At 42.0% G+C, this 23035-nt stretch overlaps 2 protein-coding genes across 4 annotated transcripts; both read left to right on the top strand.

The window, feature by feature from the left end:
* The first annotated feature begins 423 nt into the window (after positions 1-423).
* On the top strand, positions 424-9713 carry LOC136486363 (disease resistance protein RGA2-like). Of its 3 annotated transcripts, none has more exons than XM_066483232.1 (7): positions 424-741; positions 909-1105; positions 1282-1354; positions 2583-3640; positions 7207-9133; positions 9232-9318; positions 9407-9713. In XM_066483232.1, exons 4-6 carry the CDS (start codon positions 2600-2602, stop codon positions 9276-9278), a joined length of 3015 nt encoding a protein of 1004 aa, XP_066339329.1. In that variant the 5' UTR covers positions 424-741; positions 909-1105; positions 1282-1354; positions 2583-2599; the 3' UTR covers positions 9279-9318; positions 9407-9713. The 3 variants fall into 3 exon arrangements, with proteins under 3 accessions (XP_066339329.1, XP_066339330.1, XP_066339327.1); XM_066483233.1 differs by having other exon boundaries at positions 9394-9713; XM_066483230.1 differs by having other exon boundaries at positions 9232-9713.
* A 6264-nt stretch (positions 9714-15977) lies between these two features.
* On the top strand, positions 15978-20109 carry LOC136485705 (uncharacterized). The gene is made up of 6 exons (XM_066482540.1): positions 15978-16310; positions 16400-16501; positions 16747-17815; positions 17912-18435; positions 18589-19355; positions 19476-20109. Exons 1-6 carry the CDS (start codon positions 16140-16142, stop codon positions 20107-20109), a joined length of 3267 nt encoding a protein of 1088 aa, XP_066338637.1. The 5' UTR covers positions 15978-16139.
* Positions 20110-23035: the final 2926 nt, after the last annotated feature.

Below are 23035 nucleotides of genomic sequence, written 5' to 3'. Positions count from 1 at the left end.
GGTTGGCAGTAGCAATCATTCGCAGCTCTACTGTTTTTCTGTGACGACTGAGACGCTGGATAGGACATTTGCAGCAATGGCGATGTGCGGTGGACGTGGACGCGGTGCGGCCCATGTGTTTCAACTTAATCAACATGTGGAAAGCAATACTACTAGAACCTAAACTCTTTTTAGTAACATGAACAAATAAAAGAAGGTATTCATACGAATGGTTAAAGAGAAAACTAGGACCTAGACATAACAATTAACAGAGGTGGCAAGCCCGTTTCTGAAAAGAAGCGTGGTCAAAAAAATAATTCATAATTTTTTTTATATGAATTTGCATGAAGATAAATTTATATCAAAATTATTGACCCTGATACCATCTGTAAGACTATAACTTATTTGAAGTATTTGAAGATGTTCAGACTCTGCCTGCCACTACCAGCTCAGTTAACTGGGCGACCATTACCAGCTCAGTTAACTGGGCGACCATGGCCAACTATAAAGTTGCCTTCGTTCCTCATCTCAAGCTGCCGAGAGAAGCAACCGCAGTTCTAGTCGTCGCTAACCACCTCACATCTCCTCTGTTCTTCGCTTAAGTCCATTTCAGCTTGTCCGCCCCCTCCGGCGCCGGCTAGCAGCAACCCTGGCCATCAGCCCATTCACCACCACCTCCGCCAGCGTCCGTCAAGCAGAGCAGTTGCCACAAAGCACGCCGGGATTCGTTCCTGTTCCAGGCTTGCAGGCATCGCTCAACAGGTTCGTTTCCTTGACGTTGTATTTCTCTGCAATTTTTTTTATGCGTAGCTAGCTCTGCGTCCGAGATCTACTACAAACTTGTGTACTCGTTTATATATACTATTATATACACCAACCACAAATCTAACAATTCGGCATCTCTATGGTGATCGATGACTCTACAACAGACCAAAGGAACTGAAGCACACATATTATCCTCTCTCTACCGGCTGCAAACCACGCCTAGGCAGCAGGTGCCGTTCCACGCCTAGTCGCGGATCCGGCCAATCTCCAACCTTTGCAACTGCTAGGCAGCAGGTGCCGTTCCACAAACCACGCCTGCACTTGGTCCAACGTACTTCCAGTTCCAGCCATCGCTCAACTGGTCCGTTTCCTCGACGCCTTATTTCTCTGCATTCAATTTTTCATGCGTAGCCAGCTCTGCGTCCAAGATCTACTTTCAAACTTGTGTACTCGCTTATATACACTATTATACATCAACCACAAATCTAACAATTTGGCATCTCTGTGACAAATGTACCCCCATCCTGGCCCGGCCAGTCCTCTTGCTCCACTCCACAACAGATCAAGGAACTGAAGGACACAGCATTCTCTCTCGCCGCTGCAAATCAAGGTGCATATGCCTAGTCTCTCCCAGCTCTCTCTGTTTTTTCTTTCCATCCTCTTTCTTTCCTATTTTTATTGGAGATGTTATTCATCTTCCACTCACAAATATACTCACACGGGTGACGGGTTGAGATTCGTACCTTAATGCAAATCAAGGTGCCAGGTCTGGTACCAAAAGTACCCAACCTGGCCCTCACTACTACACAAAATATTTTCCAAGGCGGGCAAAATGGATTTACCGATGCGGGAATCACAACCGCCTCGAACAAATAGGTCACGGTAAATGGTACCTTTACCGAGACGGTTTGATGCCCGCCTCCAGTAAATCGAATAAAAAACAAAAGAAAAAGAAAAACCCCGTGGACAGGCCCGCCGAGCCCATCCACGGGCCGCCACGGCCGCCTGCTTGCTGTGGTGCCTCTCTGCCGCTGGAGGCCACCTCCGCCGCCGGATACACTGCCGTGGAGCCATGGAGGCAGGGGAGGAGGCCGGATCCGCAGCCGCAGGGCACCAACCCGCCGGATCCGCCGCCATAGGCCATCTCTCCGCCGGATCTAGCGCCGTAGGGAGAGGTGGGAGGGGGGAGGAGGTCGGAAGCGCGGCCGGATCCGCCGCCGGAGGGTTGCTCCCCGCCGCCTGGTTGTGGAGGAGAGGAGGCGCTGCTCGCCGCATGCCGGAGAGGGAGAGGGAGAGGGAGGGGGCACCGTGCCGTGCTTGGAGGAGGCGCGGCCGCCGGAGATCCACGCCCTAGATCCGCCTAGGAGCACAGCCACCGAAGATCCCCACAAGCCGCCGCCGCCCCGCTCGCCGCGCTCCTTTCTTTCTTTCTTTCTTTCTAGTTTTTGTTGGAGATATTATACTCTTCTTCCACTCACAAATATACTCACACAAGGGTGATGGCTTGAGATTGGTGTAGCTGCTTTCGATTTTTAGGTGCCCAAGTATATAATATTTCAACATCATCCATAGATCAAACTTCATCATATTCTCGTCTGCTAGCTACTCATTAATTTGTTAACTCCGTTATCGTTTTAGCTTGCTACTATGCGCCAGATCTGGTACCAAAAGTACTCAGTTATCATTTAAATGTGATTATTCTAGTACCTATCTACTGTTGCAGTGTTCCCTTTTGAATAATAGTGCCAAGGTTATAGGGGCCTCGGTACTTTTACCATCAAGATTACCTTTCCTTTAAAACGAAACACGTAATTTTTTATTTAATTTCGATTTTGTAGATACCGAAGCAGCAAAAATGGCGGTGGTACTGGATGCTTTAGCATCCTACCTCCAAGACATGTTGTTGGAGATGGCTAAAGAAGAGGTGCATCTGCTCTTAGGTGTTCCCGATGAGATAAAAAAGATGGGGATGAAGCTTGGGGACCTTAAGAGGTTCCTCGCCGATGCTGACAAGAGGAACATCAGCGACGAGAGTGTGAAATCATGGGTGAGAGAGCTTAGGAATGCCATGTATGATGCTACCAACATCCTTGATTTGTGCCAGCTCAAGGCGATGGAACGGGGTCGAAGCTGTGATATGGGCTGCTTCAATCCCTTGCTCTTTTGTATGAGGAATCCTCTCCATGCTCATGACATCGGTAATCGCATAAAAAGTCTTAATGAGAGGCTAGATGACATTGAGAAGCGTAGCAAAACCTTCAACTTCATTAACCTTGCATCTTATGAGGACAACACAAAAAAGGTAGAATCCTCCCTTCGCGCTAGGCGTGAGACAACAGGGGGGGATGAGTTAGGTGTGGTTGGTGAGAAGATTGAGGAGGACACAAGAAATCTTGTGGATTTGCTCACGAAGAAGGACAAAAATGTACATGAACACAAAAATGTTATGGTTTATGCTATTGTGGGAGTAGGAGGGATTGGCAAAACCACCCTTGCCAAGAAGATCTTTAATCATGACTCCATCAAACAAGAGTTTCAAAAGAGAATATGGTTGAGTGTCAATCAAGAATTTAGCGATGTTGATCTATTAGAGAGAGCAATCACTGGAGCAGAAGGAAACCATCAAGCACCAAGAAACACAAAGGACACACTAGAGCAAACCCTTAAGGAAGCCGTGGAGGGGTGCAAGACCTTATTGGTGATGGATGATGTTTGGGACCACCATGCATGGGAGAAGGTGCTCGAGCCTCCATTAATAAACTCACTTGCTCGTGGAAGTCGTGTTCTCGTAACAACGAGACATGACACGGTCGCTCGAGGCATGATAGCGGAGGTGCCCTACCACCATGTCGACAAACTAGAAGAAGAAGATGCCTGGTCTTTGCTCAAGAAGCAGGTTTGTATAAGTTAATTTAAGGATTTAATATGTTATGTATTCATGTGTGCACATTTGCTTCACAATCTATCTAGCTTTATTTTGTTACACATTCATGCATGCACATTTGCTACACTATCTATTCAGATGTCGGTAATCTTGCGCATTTTCTTCACATTTGCTTTACTATCTATTTATAAAATTGTGTCTTGAGAGGAATCATTTCATTCATCAACCTAAACCTATAAAATGATGTGGCACTCTTAGAAACCACATAAAGAAAATCTACACTGAAGATGCCCTTATGCGCATGGTTGTACAAAATAGTTATTTGTTTTAGCATTAATATTAGAAATCTAGGGTCTGTAAACCACTTTCAAAACACTACTACACAAACATTATCACCGCTTGCTTGAAAACCACCATCACCATCGGTTTTGCGATTCGGCGGTGATGCTCACCTTCATCACCGCCACATTGAAACCGATATTGAAAGTTGAATAAAAATAATTAAAAAATACACATGTCATGTGTGCCTACAGTCATCCATGATGGTCTACGCTAGCTGCCCCTATAGATTTTTTTATTCCTATAGGTGCTTGTGAAGTTTCGTAAGAGCTCATGTACAAGCATTATTACATTGTTACTAATACTTGTGGTCGCAACTCTATAGATTTTTTTTGAGAGCCTCAACTCTTTAGATGGTCATGAGATTAAGATTTCTAAACTTTTACTCTACTGTATCCTTTCGTTGCAAAGGGCGTCTGGTGCTTAGGTTTAATATCTCCAAGACCAAGTCCCATCCTCCACGGTCTGATAAAGAATCAGCAATTTATAGCCTGTACTATTAAAGCCAATCAGGACTGGACATTACTGTTTAATGATGGGAATGTTAGGCTTTCTCTTGTTGCCTAATTTATTTTGTTCTAAATTTTCAGAAGTCCTATTATTAGGTGATAGGAGTGTAACTTTTTAAATATCTCATCGAGTTAGACATTAAAATAACATATAACATATGTAACTTTTATCCTTTTCTCTAACAACCTTTTCAAACTATTATAATTTTACTAGATCCTGTAAACATGTTAAAATAAAATCAATGATTTAAAGTTCTATTCTGAACATGGCGTAAAAAGTTAGGAAAAGTACTCACGGGGCCTTTGGCATATATCCTGATTGACAGGTTTTACCATAGACACTTGAGTAATTGTCCATGTAACTTGCCTCACTTGTCTCATCTCTAGAATGGTTAAAAAGCTAAGGACACAAGGGATATCACATTAGGCTTACCTGCATCCAAGAGAGTATGAATAAGGGAGAAAAACGTAGCTTCTTCAGGTCAAGATGTGCAGACTTTAATAACCTTTCCAGTTGGATCCTAATAATTGACTTCCGTCCATTCCTTTTTCTACCAGGGGTGTTTGGTCCTTTTATGAATAATCTCATGATAAGTTGCAACGAAATTGAACATATAGTGTCAAATTGGAATAAAAAAATAAACCAAATGTCACAAAGGGACGAATTTATTTTCTAGGATCATATACCCAATCTTTGGGTTTCAAACGAGGACTAGCTTCATGTAGGCTTGTATTGGGACCGATTAGTTAATTACTGAACCATCAGCAGGGACAGATGTTCGTTAAAATAAATCCTCTGGTTTCTCGGGTTCCTTCTTTCACCTTCAACCTGGCCGATAGCAGGACCAATTTCTGACAACATCGTGGCTGTATAGTTTGCATCCTCCATGATCCATGCTATACATTTCGGTTATTAACATAAAGTTGGGTTAATATATCGACCAATCAAACATACATACATTAGGATATTTTTAGTTAATAGATCATCAAGTGCTAAACTGTTACTTAACAAACCACATATAAATGACACTGATAATTTATTTTAAATTACATTACTATGGCATGACAAAAAAGTTTATAAGTTTTTATTTCAAATAATTTTATAAATTTTGACTCAAATACTATGTCATATCGACACTGGTAATTTAATTTTGATTATTCTATATTTTTATAAAAATAATACTTCTACTACATATACAATTTTTGAATGTAGCAGGTTCAAAATCTTAGGCCCTGTTTGGATGCAGATGTATTTTTGGAGTTTTAGAAAAATACCATGCTTTTATGAAATACTTTGATTTTATTAGAGTTGTATGAAGTGTTTTGATGCAACAAATTTTATGGTTTTGAAAACCAGAGTTTTGCTAAATTTGTAGTCTCTTTAGAGTTTTATAAATTCATATCTAGACCTCTTTGTTGCTAAATCATGGTTTACCACATCTATAGGTTCTAAAATCGTTGTTTCTTAATACTACGTCTCTTAATACTACTACATCCAAACATGGCCTTAAGTGCCATAGTGCAGGCTGACATGATAGTTCATACCATTATTAATAGGCAAGTGGGTAGCATAGGACCTAGCACTACCGCAAACACAGGCCATCATTGTCGGACCATCATTGCTGGTTGCTTTGGAACCGGTAGTGATAGTACAACTGACAGTGATAGATGAACTTTCACGAACGAATCGAACTTTCACGAACGAATCATGGCTACAAGTGATAGTGACAGGTAGTGTACTATCACTGCTGGTTATAGCCACGAACATGTAGTGAAGGACCACCCGTCGTGGCCGGTTTGTGGCTACAACCAACAGTGATAGGCTATTTTACGAAAAAGTAATAACTTTTTCATATGATGTTTGATAAGATAAGCTTTATATGTTCAAAAAGATTTAAAACTTTGTAGTTAACAACTTTTTAATTTAAGATGGTTTACATATCAAAATATTCTATGTAAGTTCACCAATGGGATTTGAGATGGTTAATGATGTCGAATGGAGACAAAGTCAATAGTAGAGTTAGTAGTCGATGAGATCGATCTACAACTTTGCAGTTAACAACCTTTTCATTTGAGATCATTTAGAGTATAAAATATGCAATATAAGATTTAAAATTGTGTAGTTAAAAGAGTAGCATCAGTTGTATAGTCACAAGTGTTGTATAGCTCTGCTGGTATAGATGCTCAGGAGAATGTTGAGATCTTTAGTTTAAATACTGTCATTGTCGGTTACTGGCAGTGAAGATGCAGTAATCTGGCGTACATTTTGTGCTTTTTTATCACTTATCACTGGCAGTACTTGGCAGTGAGAAGTAGTCTGGCGTACAACCTTTTTTAATAAAATAAGAAAAAATTAAATAAAAGATACGATAAATACTGGAGTGACTATAAACATCAGGTAAGAAAAAATTAAATAAAAGATACGATAAATACTGGAGTGACTATAAACATCAGGTAGACGAGAGTTGGTAATGATAGTGACTGATGAGAACACTATTCTTGTACACAGTCACAGACGTCACCTAATTGCACCATAGTGATATACATATACGATGATTTTTCCATCTATTTTAGTGGACTGGTACATCAGTCATACGCTTGGAACGTCGCATGTGAATTTTGCCTCTGCACACAGTATCGTTTTTAGCACTTGATTTTGCTTCCGATTATGACCAAGTGTATTTATATCTACATATTCCATTCAATTAACAAGCTTAAGTTGCTTTGCAGGTGGTTGGAAATGAAAACAATGATGAACCAAAGGTTGATGCATTGAAGGACATTGGAATGTCGATTATAGCAAAATGTGATGGTTTGCCTCTCGCAGTCAAAGTAATAGGAGGCCTTCTCCGCCAGAAAAACATAAGGCGAAGCGACTGGAAAAATGTCCTAAATGATTCTACATGGTCAGTATCTCAAATGCCTGAAGAGCTAAACTATGCAGTATACCTTAGCTATCAAGATTTGCACCCAGAGTTGCAGTCTTGCTTTCTGCACTACGCCCTCCTCCCCAAGAGCATGGTGTTCGTATATGACCTTATTGTTGCCATGTGGATTGGGGAAGGATTTCTTCATGGAAACTCACGTGATTTAGAAGTATTAGGAAAAGAGTACTATGACCAACTAATAGCTAGGAACCTTCTAGAGCCGGCTCAAGGGTACATAGACCAGACAGTTTGCAATATGCATGATGTTGTTCGCTCGTTCGCTCAGTATTTGACAAGAGATGAAGCATTGATAGCTCACAAAACTGAGCCTGGCCATACCAATAACATTAACCCACAAAATGTTATTCGGTTATCACTAAAATCCAAAGAATCAGAGTCAAATGAGCTAGAGTGGAGTTCTCTACAAGCACATATATCACTGCGAACACTTATTTTAGTTGGGGAAACAAAGATCAACCCAGGTGATTCACTGTCATCTTTTCCTTGTTTGCGGACCCTACATATAGAAGATGGAAATTTTGATGCATTGTCTGAATCCTTGGTCCAACTCAAACACTTGAGGTATTTGTGTCTAGATGGCACTGACACATCTAGGCTGCCAAAAAAAATAGCCAAGATGAAATTCTTGCAGTGCATTGACCTTTCTTACTGTGGAAGTCTGACGAAGCTTCCTGTGGGCATTGGAAAGTTACGTCAGCTGAGGTATCTAAACCTTCTTGGCTCAGGTATAAACAATATACCCAGGGGTTTGGTCAGCCTAACTAATTTGAGGATATTAAAGGGGTTTCCAGCCCATGTGGAGGGTGATTGGTGTAGTTTGGAAGAATTAGGACCTCTTAACCAGCTCATGCGTCTTCGTATAAATGGCCTGGAGAATGTATCTTCTTCCTCATTTGCAATAAAAGCCAGACTTGGTGAAAAGGTGCGCCTCAGCTATCTGTGGTTAGAGTGCACTAGTAGTAGTGGAGGTGCTCACCGGTTGGTGAAACTGGAAGAGCAGCAACACATGGAGAAGGTGTTTGATGAGCTCTGCCCTCCGCCTTGCTTAGAAAATCTTACAATCAAAGGGTACTTTAGTCAACGACTTCCACGGTGGATGACGTCGACAGCAATTGTGTCCCTTGGATGCTTGAGGATTCTATTCATGGAAGACTTGCCTTATTGCACAGAGCTACCTGATGGCTTGTTCCACCTCCCCAGCTTGGAGTTCCTACAGATTATAAGTGCCCCAGCCATCGAGCATGTTGGGCCAGAGTTCTTACTACCACACCATCATGAGCACCCAAGCGCTTTGGAAAACTTTGGTTCTGATTTGAAAATTAATGTGAGTGGATGTCATGGACTAGAGAGGATCAGCAATCTGCCAAATTTGCAGGACCTCGGGATCATAAGATGCCCAGAGTTGAAGGTACTAGAGGGTTTGCCTGCACTTCATAGACTCACACTGGTGGACTACGACATGGAAACACTCCCTGGATACTTGAAGGACGTAAACCCAAGGGATTTGCGTCTACACTGTGACATCTCCCTGCTCGCTTCCATAGCTGAAGGGGAATCTGGCCCTGAGTGGGACAAGTTCTGCCATATCAAGCAGGTCAATGCATATGCAGATGATGATGACAACAACATTCGAAGGAAGTGGTACGTGAAGTACACGAGAGATCCTTTCAGCTTCAAGACAAACATCAGCCCCTCTGCCGACGCTTCAGGTAAATTAACACAACACTGCTGCTTTATACGTTGCATATACTGAGCACCTTTCTTGCTATTGGAATATCTGGTTACTTGACTAGACGGTCCGTTTCAGGGGATGAAACAGAGGAGGTGTTATTGGACAAAGTGGAGCAAGTTTGAAGGGAATTCATCGTGGAACAACAGAGGGAGTAACAATAAAGTATGCATGCTACTCCAAGACTATTATTATTACTACATACGTCTCTAGCACTATCGATTATAGAATGCATAAAAGACCTCGCCTGCAGCTGGAGTGCCGCATGGGCAAAAAGCAGCCTTGGAGGCTGGGGCTATCATCGCTTCGGCCGAAGAAGAAGCAATGGAGCCGATTACTACGCTGCGGGTCGTCGTGAGGCAGTCAGATGTTGGACACTGCAAATAAATTCATGGTGACTAGAATGCGATGTGATGTGAATTAGTTTTTTTATTCGAATCTGTGTTACTGTGGATGCAGGTTCCCACCTGAGAATACAGAGCCTTGTACATATAATTAAGTTGTGAGTCGTCATGTTACAAAACAAATGTTATGATACAGCTTATTCCGGCTTGCGGATTCATTGTGAGCCTGAAAATGTACGTAGGTTGCCAACTAAATGTTCATATATATGCTGCCAGTGCCATGAGAATGCACCGCACGATCAGGAGGCGGTGTACACCGACAGCCGAACAGAACTGAGAGAAAAACCGCACGAACGGAGGGAAACAGCTACCGCACGGCACTGAGTTGCACGTACCGAGCGGAGATGGAGAGAGGAACAACCAGCGGTGGGTCTGCTCGCAAGCACCAGCGGTGAGACAGAGAGCAAGCACCCAAGGAAGTAGAGACAGGGAGGAGACCGACGAGAGGATGGCCACCTGGGCGAGCGGCACTCGGGCTCTGGGAGCACGCGGCTCCTGCTGCTTGGCGCAGGCCTTCGGCCTCTCTGGGCGAGCACCGGCTGTTGGGCCAGAGTTCTTACTACCACACCATCATGAGCACCCAAGCGCTTTGGAGAACTTTGGTTCTGATTTGAAAATTCAGGTGGCTGGATGTCCTAGCCTGGAGAGGATCAGCAATCTGCCAAATTTGCAGGACCTCATGATCATAAGATGCCCAGAGTTGAAGGTATTGGAGGGTTTGCCTGCACTTCATAGACTCACACTGGAGGACTACGGCATGAAAACACTCGCTGGATACTTGCAGGACGTAAACCCAAGGGATTTGCATGTAGATTGCGACGTCCCGCTGCTCGCTTCCATAGCTGAAGGGGAATCTGGCCCTGAGTGGGACAAGTTCAGCCATATCGACGTCCCGCTGCTCGCTTACAGTTGAATTTCCATGCAGTTTGCCACTCGAGAATTGAGAGGCATGTGTATATATAAGTTTGAGTCGTTACAGAACAAACGTTATGATACAGCTTCTTTCAGCTTGGATGGTTTATGGTGTGTCTGGAAATGCAGCTTGCCAAGTGGATGTACATAGCAAGCCTCACTTCAGTTTCTGGTTTGTTAATACTGGAAATGGTGTGGGCTGCTTCTATCTATCTCAAGTCAGGTCATGGAAAACCGACAATGTAAAGACCAGATCCTTTGCGCAAATTTACTCTAGAATCAATCATATTGCCAATATTTGTTTTTTCTTCGTGAATTGTAGCTTGCACGAGACCATGTTAGGAGAACATGGAACTTCTTGAGAGTTATTTTCAGATAACAATGTATACTCGGTGCTTGCCACAACGTTACAATTATTCAGGCCTTTGTTATTAGTAATAACAAAGGCCCTCTCTTCTCCGCCATGTCTCTAGCCACTACACACCACTGCATGCGGGGAGGGTAAGGGAAGGGGGATTGATTTGATCTCCCCTTTCTTTTGAGGGATTCAGGGGGTGGTTTTCTCAATTAATAAAACAATAGTGTAAGGAGATTAGAAAGGGGTCTAGTGGAGTTTACTTTTTGCCTTCAATCTTTATTATCACTAGTTAATGAAAAAGGGGATCATTTTATTCTTAAACCCGTGAAGATATGCTCTAACATCCCTCGGTTCTCATGTTGATCTTATACGTAATGAACATCCTTTTACCGGCTCACTTGATTTTGAGTGTTTCAAGGTAGGTTTGAACTACTTATATTTGAATCAAGTTAGTGTAATAAATTATACTTCCGCACTCTAATTTGTAAACCACTTCTATTGTAACCCTATGTATCAATGTGTTGTACTCTATCCCAGATTGCGATAGATGGTGTCATCCTAGTCCTTCGACCCTCAACAGACTACCGGATTATAGAGTTCAAGTGCGTAGCTGCTATTAATCCTCGAAATGCCGGCCATCATAATTGAGCTCTTATAAATTGGGTGATTCTACCTCAAGAGGTTTCCGGGATTTGGTCCGAAACATCTGAATTTCTGCAAAATTCACCTATTTCAGTGAGGGCTAAAACAACATTGCACCAGTCAAAAAGTTGGACAAGATTTGAACTTTTAGTCTAGTCTAGAGTTCAAACAAACTCGCAAGTTCTTCCTTCAGTGTAAAAGTGCATATTTCTCCTAATCATTAGTTTCCTCTTTATGCCGGCCTCTTGATCAGATTTTGGCCAAAAATCAGCTAATTATTAGCTAAACCTGAATATTTTCACTGGTGAACAGAATGAATGCCGGTCCAAAAATTTCAAGATTCACCTAATTCCGTTGAGTCCAAAAAGTTTGTATCATTTAAATCGGATACCCGGTTCCAAGCATGAAATGCGTATTCCCCATTTCCCCACAACCTTCCCTGTACCAACCCTCCACCAACACAACTTCACAATGCGCGATGCAAGTATGCAACACACTCTGTACACCCTACCTTAGCTTATCACAATGCAAGGATGCATGAAAAGGCTTAAAGATCGCATGCGTGCATGCTCAGCAGCCATGCCCAAGCCAAGATCCTTCCTTCTCCACCTTCTCCTGATCGCCAGCTGCATTGCCAATGCCGCCGCCGCCGATGATGCCCCGTCCCAAGGAGAATGGCAGCTCCTCCACGCGAGCATCGGCGTGTCGGCGATGCACATGCAGCTGCTCCCGGGGGACTTCGTCCTCATGTTCGACCGCACCGACACGGGCCCTCCAACATCTCGCTGGCCGCGCTGGCGCCGTGCGCGGCCACCGTCGACGGCGCCGACTGCACGGCGCACTCGGTGCTCCTGGACCTCCGCTCCAACGTGCTGCACTCGTACCCGCTCGCCACCAACCCGTGGTGCTCGTCCGGGGCGCTGCTCCCCAACGGCACGCTCCTCCAGACCGGCGGCGACCGCGTCGCGCGGCTCTTCTCGCCGGCCACGGGCTGGGTCGAGCTCCCCTCGTTCCTCGCCGCGCGGCGGTGGTACGCCACCGACATGATCCTCCCCGACGGCCGCGTGCTCATCCTCGGCGGGCGGAGGCAGTTCAACCTCGAGTACTTCCCGCACGCCGACGCCGCGCCGGCGCTGACGTTCTTTCCGTTTATGGACGAGACAACGGAGCCCGACGCCGAGAACAACCTGTACCCTTTCGGCCGTTCCTCCACCTCCTCCCTGACGGCACTGTCTTTGTCTTTGCCAATTACCGTGCCGTCGACTTCGACCCATATAACCGTGTGCTCCGCTCCGATGGCTCCCAGCCGTCCCATGCGGCGTGCCGAGGAACTACGCGTCATCTGGCTCATCCGGCTTTGCCCAGACGCGCATATGAGTTTCCTAGTTTGGCCGTACGGTTTCTTAGAACAAATGGACGAAAACATAAAAAGTGTTACCTTCTGAATCAAAGGCCTGAACAGAAACGGTGCTCCACGTTCACATGTGAGGCATCACGCATCAAAAGGTAGAGATGCACGCCTTCCAGTTCCTCCCAGCTGGCAAAACTGGCCCTAATTACCTTCTTAGTTTAATTTGTGCAACGGCCCTATCAACCTGAAGGGAATCGGATCCTTCAGATGGCAATAGGGCATCGCTAGTTAGTTGTACTCCTACATCATTTTGCTCTGCATTGCACGGGCATTGGAGTCTCTCGACCACTCTGAGACGAGATGAAAGTGATAAGCTGACGTGCCGATGGTGACAGGAGTGAGAACATCGCATGGCCCAGGCTGCTACGGATCGGAGTACTGCTTGACGGTGTGCATGTCAAGCCTCGCCTCCTTGTCCTCGGTGTCCCTACCGGGGGCCCAGGCTCGGCCAGAATCCGGCTTCGGCTTCGGAGTCGTCGCCTCGTCGGACGCCAAAGTTTCCCTCGAGCAGATTGAAACCGAGTGGGCCCGTTATTGGTTGGCAGTAACAATCATTCGCAGCTGTTTTTCTGTGACGACTGAGACGCTGGAAAGGACATTTGCAGCAATGATGATGTGCGGTGGACGTGGACGCGGTGCGGGCCTTGTCGTTTGTGATGTGTGCTAGTATCAACTAAGGCTAGACGAAAAACTCGAAGCTCGTTAGCTCGCTCGGCTCGTGGCTGGCTCGACTCGGCTCGGCTCGTTAAGATAACGAGCCGAGCCGAGCCAAGATTTTAGCTCGTTAGCTATAACGAGCCAACTCGAGCCAGCTCGCGAGCCGCTCGCGAGCTAAACGAGCCAAGCTTCTAGAAAAAAAGTATCATTTAAGGTAGTTAGATACATAAATACTATAATATTTTATTATACTTGTATATATATTAGTGCGTATTAATTTTTTTATTCGATTTAAGGTTGTTAGATTCATTTCTTTTGTATTATTATTATTCTCAAACTTTAGATAAATACAAATATTATATTTTGTGTATTTTTTATACCTGGCTCGCGAGCTTAACGAGCCAGCTCGAGCTTTTAACGAGCCGAGCCAAGCTGGCTTTCTGGCTCGTTAGGATAACGAGCCGAGCCGAGCTAGCTCGTTATCTTAACGAGCCAGAATGAGCTGAGCCGAAACGAGCTGAGCCGGCTCGTTATCCAGCCTTAGTATCAACGCGTCCCCGTGACGTGGTGCGGTCGGCAGCGGCACACAGTTCAAATTCATGCAGACTTTCATTTTCACCGGCTAAAGTTGGGTACGTATAGACACATGCATAGTCTATTAAATATAGACTAAAAATAATTAATTTTATAAATTGAGACTAATTTACGAGACAAATTTATTAAGCCTAATTAGTCCATGATTTGACAATGTTATGCTATAGTAAACATGTAGGCTTAATAAATTCGTCTCGTGGATTACTGATGATTAATTAGGCGAGGCACATTTTTAATCACCTCAACTTCTTTTGCGTTTGCCTTTTTTTGAATCGTTCAGAGGGAGTAGTAGACCAGGTACGTTAATTATATCTAGCACAACGATTAGTTCCAGTGCCCCCTTTCTTTTTCATTTTTGGTTCTATTATTGATTGATAAATTCACCAGTTTGGTACGTCTCCTGCTACAGTTTTACTGACTCATAGAGTCATAGGAGCTTCTGAAGTTACAAAAAAATTGCTTTCCAGGCTTCCAGATTATTTTAGCAAGAAAGAGTTGATTTATAAAATGGAGACAGAGCCATCAAGAGCTGTGCGAAACAAAGCTTTAATTTGTTGATGGCAATATGGCATCAATGTCTTAGAAGACAATGAGAAGGAGTCGCATTTTCTTGTGAAAGTGAAGGCAATTACTTGGTACATTTCTTGGAATGACATTTTGATGATATCGACTGGCAGTGGCAGCTACGAGGTGGACACGGAACAACCCGGTGTCCGGTGTGTGGATGGAAAGCGTTTCGTCGTGTCGTCGCCATTTTATTGTCAATTGAGAAAGTTGCTTTTCAGAAAGTGGGAACAAAAGACTCTGGCTGCATCATTCTCTTTTCAGAAAGTTGCTTTTCAGAAAGTTGGTTATATAAGGAAGTGAATGTACTGAAAAGTTAAAGCCAGCATGGGCGTCATCATTCTCTTTCACACCTAGGCACCTAGCGCTACTAGAGAACAGACTTTAGAACGATGTCCCAATTTAGCATTAGCCTCGGCATTTTTTGCCCCCGGGACTAAAGGACCCTTTAGTCCCGGTTGGTAATACCAACCGGGACTAAAGGTCCCTGCCCAACGGTCGTCCGCGGGGCAGGGATCTTTAGTCCCGGCTGGTATTACCAACCGGGACTAAAGGTTTACCTTTAGTCCCGGTTGGTAATACCAGCCGGGACTAAAGCTTTTAGTCCCGGTTTGGGTTATGCCCCGGGAATAAAGATTAATATTTAGTCCCGGTTTGGACCCCTAACCGGGACTAATTATCCCGGCCTATAATTCTGCTCAATTCTTCCTCCCCGAGCCCGAGCCATTCCATTATTCAAACTCACTGCCTCTGTTCTTCAGCTTGCTGTTGTTCTTGCACTCTCCCCCTCCATTGGTGTTGCTCTTCGATTTTGGAGGTAACAAACTTAATCCTCTTATGTTTTATCAGTAGCTTATCTCATTTTGCGATGTAGATGCATGTGTAACTTTATATGTTGGACTTTATTATGATTTTATATGTCATTTTTAGCTCAAAATCACATGATGATTTGCATATATGTTTGGATAAACAAAAGTTAAATTAGTTCATCAAAATCACGCCTCGCTCGTCCTCGCTGGAGCACGCGCCATTCTCGTCCCCGGTGGCTTACGTGATCTTAGAATTAATTTTTCCATGAAATGAAAAACTTAGAAAATTGTTAGAAAATTGTAGAAAATCCGCACTAGTTGAACTTGCGGACCGTGTTCATCTCGGCGAGCATGTTCTCTGCCGAGCGGTAACGGACGTCAAGGAGGAGCTTTGATTCTACGAGGGAGAGCGGCAACGGTCGTGGAAGACCGTGTTCCCTTTCTCGTAGAATCGGAGCTCTTCCTTGGCCAAGTACGGTGCCGTCCGGTGGAGAAATGCTCGCCGAGATGATCACGTAAGCAAGGTCAACTAGTACGGATGGTTATTTATTGAAACATGTTTTTGAGCTATAATTTGATGGATATTTGAAAATATGAAATTTACACTAGTTTGCAAAAATAAGTATAGAAAGTAGATGACAACTGTTACTGGATCCTCGGCCTCTCGTTCGGTTGCGAAACGACTGAGGCCAGAACTCCCTCTCATTATCTGCGGCAAGTGTAAGCAGAAGATTGTGATGGAGTACCGAGTCAAGAGACAGGGACCCAACAAGGGTCGTGTTTTCTACAAGTGCCCGGATCGCGATGTGAGTTTCTTACGCATTTTATAATTATGGCTAATTGACCTGCTTTTCTTGAATATTTTTGACTAAATATTTTTTGGCTTTAATTTCAGTGGGAGGGCAATGGATGCGATGGTTGGTACTGGGAGGAAGATTATGCTACATACGTGCAGAATTTGGGTGCGCTTGAGGTAGCGGATGCTGCTGATGAGGCAGTGAGCCAGCAGGAGAAGCTTATTGATATTCAACAGAAGAATGATTTGTCTGTTTTAGTTGCGTACGATCACAAAATAATTATGTTACTGAAGTGCATTGTAGTTTTAGTTTGTTTAGTGATAGTTGGGATTGCTTACGTTGTAGCCAGGCTTAGTTAATTAATCAACCGTGTGTGTGTCATTTATGTTGTGTAATAAAATACTTAATTATGTTCAAGGTTTTCATAATTTGTCGTGTAATACAGATTATGTCACGCCATTGGATGTACAATGCCGATCGTCGCTCCCAAGACTTTATAGAGGGCTTGCACTATTTCTTAGGTGTGGCCGAGGCAAATAAGCGGGATGGTTTCATATGCTGTCCATGTGCCCTATGTAAGAATTTAAAGGAATATTCAAGCTCAATGAGTCTTCATTCACATTTGCTTAAGTCAGGTTTCATGTCAAACTATATATGTTGGACTAAGCATGGAGAAAGCGGGGTCATGATGGAAGAAGGTGAAGGAGAAGATTTAGACATTGATGACATTATTGCTCAGTATGGTGCCTTTGATGATACTACAATGGGGGGAGATGAAGAAGAGGTAGCGGTAGAAGATGATCTCGGTGATGCTCTTGGCGATGCCATTCGTGATGCACAACAAGAATGGGAAAGTGAAAAAGAGAAAGTTAAGTTGGAGCGCATGCTTGAGGATCATAGGAAGTTGCTATACCCGATGGCCGAAGAGGGGCAAAAAAAGCTGGGTACAACACTGGAATTGCTACAGTGGAAGGCAAAGAATGGTGTATCCGATAAGGCATTTGGGAATTTATTAAACCTCATAAAGAAGATGCTTCCGAAGCCAAATGAATTGCCCACCACTACGTACGAAGCAAAAAAGGTTGTCTGCCCTTTGGGATTAAAAATCCAGAAGATACATGCATGTCCTAATGACTGTATCCTCTACCATGGCAATGAATACGAGAATTTGGATGAATGCCCGGTATGTAAAGCATCGCGGTATAAGATCAGGCGCGATGATCCTGGTGACGTCGAGGGTGAACAACGTCCTAGAAAGAAAATCCCTGCCAAGGTTATGTGGTATGCTCCTATAATACCACGCTTAAAACGTTTGTTCAGAAATAAAGACCACGCAAAGTTGTTGCGGTGGTATAAAGAAGACCGTAAGGTAGACAATATGCTGAGACACCCAGCTGATGGGTCCCAGTGGAGAGCGATAGATAGAGAATTTTCAGAGTTTGCAAATGAGGTTAGAAACTTAAGGTTCGCCTTAAGTACAGATGGTATGAATCCTTTTGGACAGCAGAGCACTAGTCATAGCACTTGGCCAGTTACTCTATGTATCTACAACCTTCCTCCATGGTTATGCATGAAGCGGAAGTTCATTATGATGCCGATCCTCATCCAAGGTCCGAGGCAACCTGGCAACGATATTGATGTATATCTGAAGCCATTAGTTGAAGAACTTCTAGTTTTATGGAACAAACCAGGTGTACGTGTCTGGGATGAGTACAAACAAGAACACTTTGACCTACGAGCAATGTTGTTCGTAACCATCAATGATTGGCCTGCTTTAAGTAATCTTTCAGGTCAGACAAACAAAGGATATAATGCATGCACACATTGTTTTGATGACCTTGACAGTATATATTTGAAAAGATGTCGAAAGGTCGTGTACCTTGGCCATCGTCGATTCCTTCCTTTGAACCACCAAGTAAGAAAGAAAGGGAAGCATTTTAAAGGTAAGCCAGACCACCGGAAGAAGCCTCATAACCGAACCGGGGAAGATGTACTCGCAATGGTCAAGGATGTGAAAGTAGTATTTGGAAAGGGACAAGGCAGTGAATCTGTTCCCAAAGATGCTAATGGACATGCACCCATGTGGAAGAAGAAGTCCATCTTTTGGGAGCTACCCTATTGGCAAGTCCTAGAGGTCCGCAACGCAATCGACGTGATGCACCTGACAAAGAATCTTTGTGTGAACCTGTTAGGATTCATGGGTGTGTACGGGAAGCCAAAGGATTCACTTGAAGCACGCCAGGACTTGCAGTGCATGAAAGAACGAGACAACCTTCATCCAGAGAAGACAGGTGATGGACGTCATTACTTAAGTCCTGCTAGCTACACGCTTAGCAAAGAAGAGAGGGACAGCATGTTCGAATGTCTAAGCAGCATCAAGGTCCCATCGGGATTCTCCTCCAATATAAAGGGTATAATAAATGTGCCAGATAAAAAATTCCTAAACTTAAAGTCCCACGACTGCCACGTGCTTATGACGCAATTGCTTCCAGTTGCTTTAAGAGGAATTCTACCTCCACATGTACGTCTAGCCACCGTGAAGCTATGTGCATTTCTCAATGCAATTTCTCAGAAGGCAATCAATCCAGTGGAACTAGCTACTCTACAGAACGATGTGGTTCAATGTCTTGTCAGCTTTGAGTTGGTGTTCCCTCCATCCTTCTTTAATATCATGACACACATCCTAGTTCATTTGGTGAAGGAGATTAGTATTCTTGGACCTGTGTTCTTACATAACATGTTCCCCTTCGAGAGGTTTATGGGAGTCTTGAAGAAATATGTGAAAGTCCGTTCTAAGCCTGAAGGAAGCATCGCCCAGGGCTATGGAACAGAGGAGGTCATTGAGTTCTGTGTTGACTTTATTCCTGACATTGCTCCGATTGGCGTTCCCGAATCACGACATGAGGGGAGACTCAGTGGTAAAGGAACTTTAGGGAAGAAAACATATATTGGCATGGAAGACGATTATTTCAATAAAGCACACTACACAGTTCTTCAGAACTCGTCATTGGTGCATCCGTACATCGAGATACATAAGGAGTTCTTACGATCCAAGTTTCCAGGGAAGACTGAAGCTTGGATTAGGCGTCAGCACATGAAAAGTTTCAGTGGTTGGTTGCGAAAAGAATGTCAAGGCGATGACAATATTGATGAGCAACTGTATTTGTTGGCTAGGCAGCCATCGTGGCATATCCTCACGTACCAAGGGTACGAGATAAATGGGAATACATTTTACACAGTTGCCCAAGATAAAAGGAGCACCAATCAAAATAGTGGTGTTCGCATAGATGGCACAGATCCAAATGGGAATATACAAACATATTATGGCCGCATAGAAGAGATATGGGAACTAGACTACGCACCTAATTTTAAAGTCCCTTTGTTCCGGTGCCAATGGGTGAAGCTGACCGGAGGAGGGGTAACAGTCGACAAAGAGTATGGAATGACAACAGTGGACCTCAACAATATTGGATACAAAGAGGAACCATTCGTCCTTGCTGCCGATGTGAGTCAGGTGTTCTATGTGAAAGACATGTCTACAAAATCAAAGAGAGGAAAAAACGAAGACATCAACTCAATGATCAATGAGCCAAAGCGCCACATAATTCTTTCTGGGAAAATAAATATAGTAGGAATTGAAGACAAGTCAGACATGTCCGAAGATTACGAAAGAAATGTCCGAATTCCACCCTTCATAGTGAAGAAAGATCCAAGCATCATGTTAAATGATGAAGACACTCCATGGTTACGACAAGATCATAACCAAGGGTCATACGTCAAGAAGAAATTCACTGTTGTGCCCGCATGATACAACGATGCATGTTTAATATATTATGTTTTAGAGACGGATATTATGTAATATGTTTTCGGAACCCTAGATTGTCTAAAATTGAAAAGTTTTGAATACCAAGTTTGTTCATATCATCAATATCTACAATCCTTATATAGACCATTTTTTCATTTGAGAAAGCTTGAATAAAATGTAGTTCAATTTTCACAAGTGTGTGACATAGTTTTAGAAAGTCTATAAGAGATAAGGAAAATTGTGACTAGTGTTTGATAAAAATTTCTCAAATGGGAAAATGATCTATGTAACAATTGTAGATCTTGCTGAGATGATCAAACTTGGTATTCAGAGTTTTTTCGTCTGAGGTCATTTAGTGTCTCATTTGAGCAAGTTTGACCAAGTCAAATTTGGTCAAATGAAAAAACAACACTTTGACCCTAGTATTATGGACTCTAAATGACTTCGAATTGAAAAGTTTTGAATACCAAGTTTGTTAAACTCAAAAAGATCTACAATTGTTGTTTTGGTCAACTTTCCATTTGAGAAAGTTTGGACGGTTCAAATTTATGATTTTTAAATTTTGACGCCTACAAACTAGTTTTCGGAACCCTAGATTGTCTAAAATTGAAAAGTTTTGAATACCAAGTTTGTTCATATCATCAATATCTACAATCCTTATATAGACCATTTTTTCATTTGAGAAAGCTTGAACAAAATGTAGTTCAATTTTCACAAGTGTGTGACATAGTTTTAGAAGTCTATAAGAGATAAGGAAAATTGTGACTAGTGTTTGATAAAAATTTCTCAAATGGGAAAATGATCTATGTAACAATTGTAGATCTTGCTGAGATGATCAAACTTGGTATTCAGAGTTTTTTCATCTGAGGTCATTTAGTGTCTCATTTGAGCAAGTTTGACCAAGTCAAATTTGGTCAAATGAAAAAACAACACTTTGACCCTAGTATTATGGACTCTAAATGACTTCGAATTGAAAAGTTTTGAATACCAAGTTTGTTAAACTCAAAAAGATCTACAATTGTTGTTTTGGTCAACTTTCCATTTGAGAAAGTTTGGACGGTTCAAATTTATGATTTTTAAATTTTGACGCCTACAAACTAGTTTTCGGAACCCTAGATTGTCTAAAATTGAAAAGTTTTGAATACCAAGTTTGTTCATATCATCAATATCTACAATCCTTATATAGACCATTTTTTCATTTGAGAAAGCTTGAACAAAATGTAGTTCAATTTTCACAAGTGTGTGACATAGTTTTAGAAGTCTATAAGAGATAAGGAAAATTGTGACTAGTGTTTGATAAAAATTTCTCAAATGGGAAAATGATCTATGTAACAATTGTAGATCTTGCTGAGATGATCAAACTTGGTATTCAGAGTTTTTTCATCTGAGGTCATTTAGTGTCTCATTTGAGCAAGTTTGACCAAGTCAAATTTGGTCAAATGAAAAAACAACACTTTGACCCTAGTATTATGGACTCTAAATGACTTCGAATTGAAAAGTTTTGAATACCAAGTTTGTTAAACTCAAAAAGATCTACAATTGTTGTTTTGGTCAACTTTCCATTTGAGAAAGTTTGGACGGTTCAAATTTATGATTTTTAAATTTTGACGCCTACAAACTAGTTTTCGGAACCCTAGATTGTCTAAAATTGAAAAGTTTTGAATACCAAGTTTGTTCATATCATCAATATCTACAATCCTTATATAGACCATTTTTTCATTTGAGAAAGCTTGAACAAAATGTAGTTCAATTTTCACAAGTGTGTGACATAGTTTTAGAAGTCTATAAGAGATAAGGAAAATTGTGACTAGTGTTTGATAAAAATTTCTCAAATGGGAAAATGATCTATGTAACAATTGTAGATCTTGCTGAGATGATCAAACTTGGTATTCAGAGTTTTTTCATCTGAGGTCATTTAGTGTCTCATTTGAGCAAGTTTGACCAAGTCAAATTTGGTCAAATGAAAAAACAACACTTTGACCCTAGTATTATGGACTCTAAATGACTTCGAATTGAAAAGTTTTGAATACCAAGTTTGTTAAACTCAAAAAGATCTACAATTGTTGTTTTGGTCAACTTTCCATTTGAGAAAGTTTGGACGGTTCAAATTTATGATTTTTAAATTTTGACGCCTACAAACTAGTTTTCGGAACCCTAGATTGTCTAAAATTGAAAAGTTTTGAATACCAAGTTTGTTCATATCATCAATATCTACAATCCTTATATAGACCATTTTTTCATTTGAGAAAGCTTGAACAAAATGTAGTTCAATTTTCACAAGTGTGTGACATAGTTTTAGAAGTCTATAAGAGATAAGGAAAATTGTGACTAGTGTTTGATAAAAATTTCTCAAATGGGAAAATGATCTATGTAACAATTGTAGATCTTGCTGAGATGATCAAACTTGGTATTCAGAGTTTTTTCATCTGAGGTCATTTAGTGTCTCATTTGAGCAAGTTTGACCAAGTCAAATTTGGTCAAATGAAAAAACAACACTTTGTCCCTAGTATTATGGACTCTAAATGACTTCGAATTGAAAAGTTTTGAATACCAAGTTTGTTAATTTTGGTCGAATTGAAAAAACAACAATCCTTATATAGGCCATTTTTTCATTTGAAAAAGTTGTACAACAAAAAATACTATATTTTCTTTATTTTTATAGGTTTAACAAAAATTTCCTGTCAATTTTGGTCAAAAACCGAAAAAAAATTGAAACATTGACGTTACAATAATGTGATAATAAATTTCCTATCGAATAATATTAGTTTTATTAATTTTAAGTTACAAATATATTTTTGCATTAACAAAATACTTAGTATTAGTAACATTTATATTCTATATTCATAAAAGAAATTAAAAACTTTAGGTTACAAAATTTTCCTATTTACAATAAATAATTAGTTAATCAATAGTATTTTTTAAAATAAAT

Source organism: Miscanthus floridulus, chromosome 10 (assembly GCF_019320115.1).
Source record: "Miscanthus floridulus cultivar M001 chromosome 10, ASM1932011v1, whole genome shotgun sequence".
Classification (NCBI taxonomy): Eukaryota; Viridiplantae; Streptophyta; class Magnoliopsida; order Poales; family Poaceae; genus Miscanthus; species Miscanthus floridulus.
Note: the sequence above shows the minus strand (reverse complement) of the source record. Positions and strands in the feature narration are given on the sequence as shown.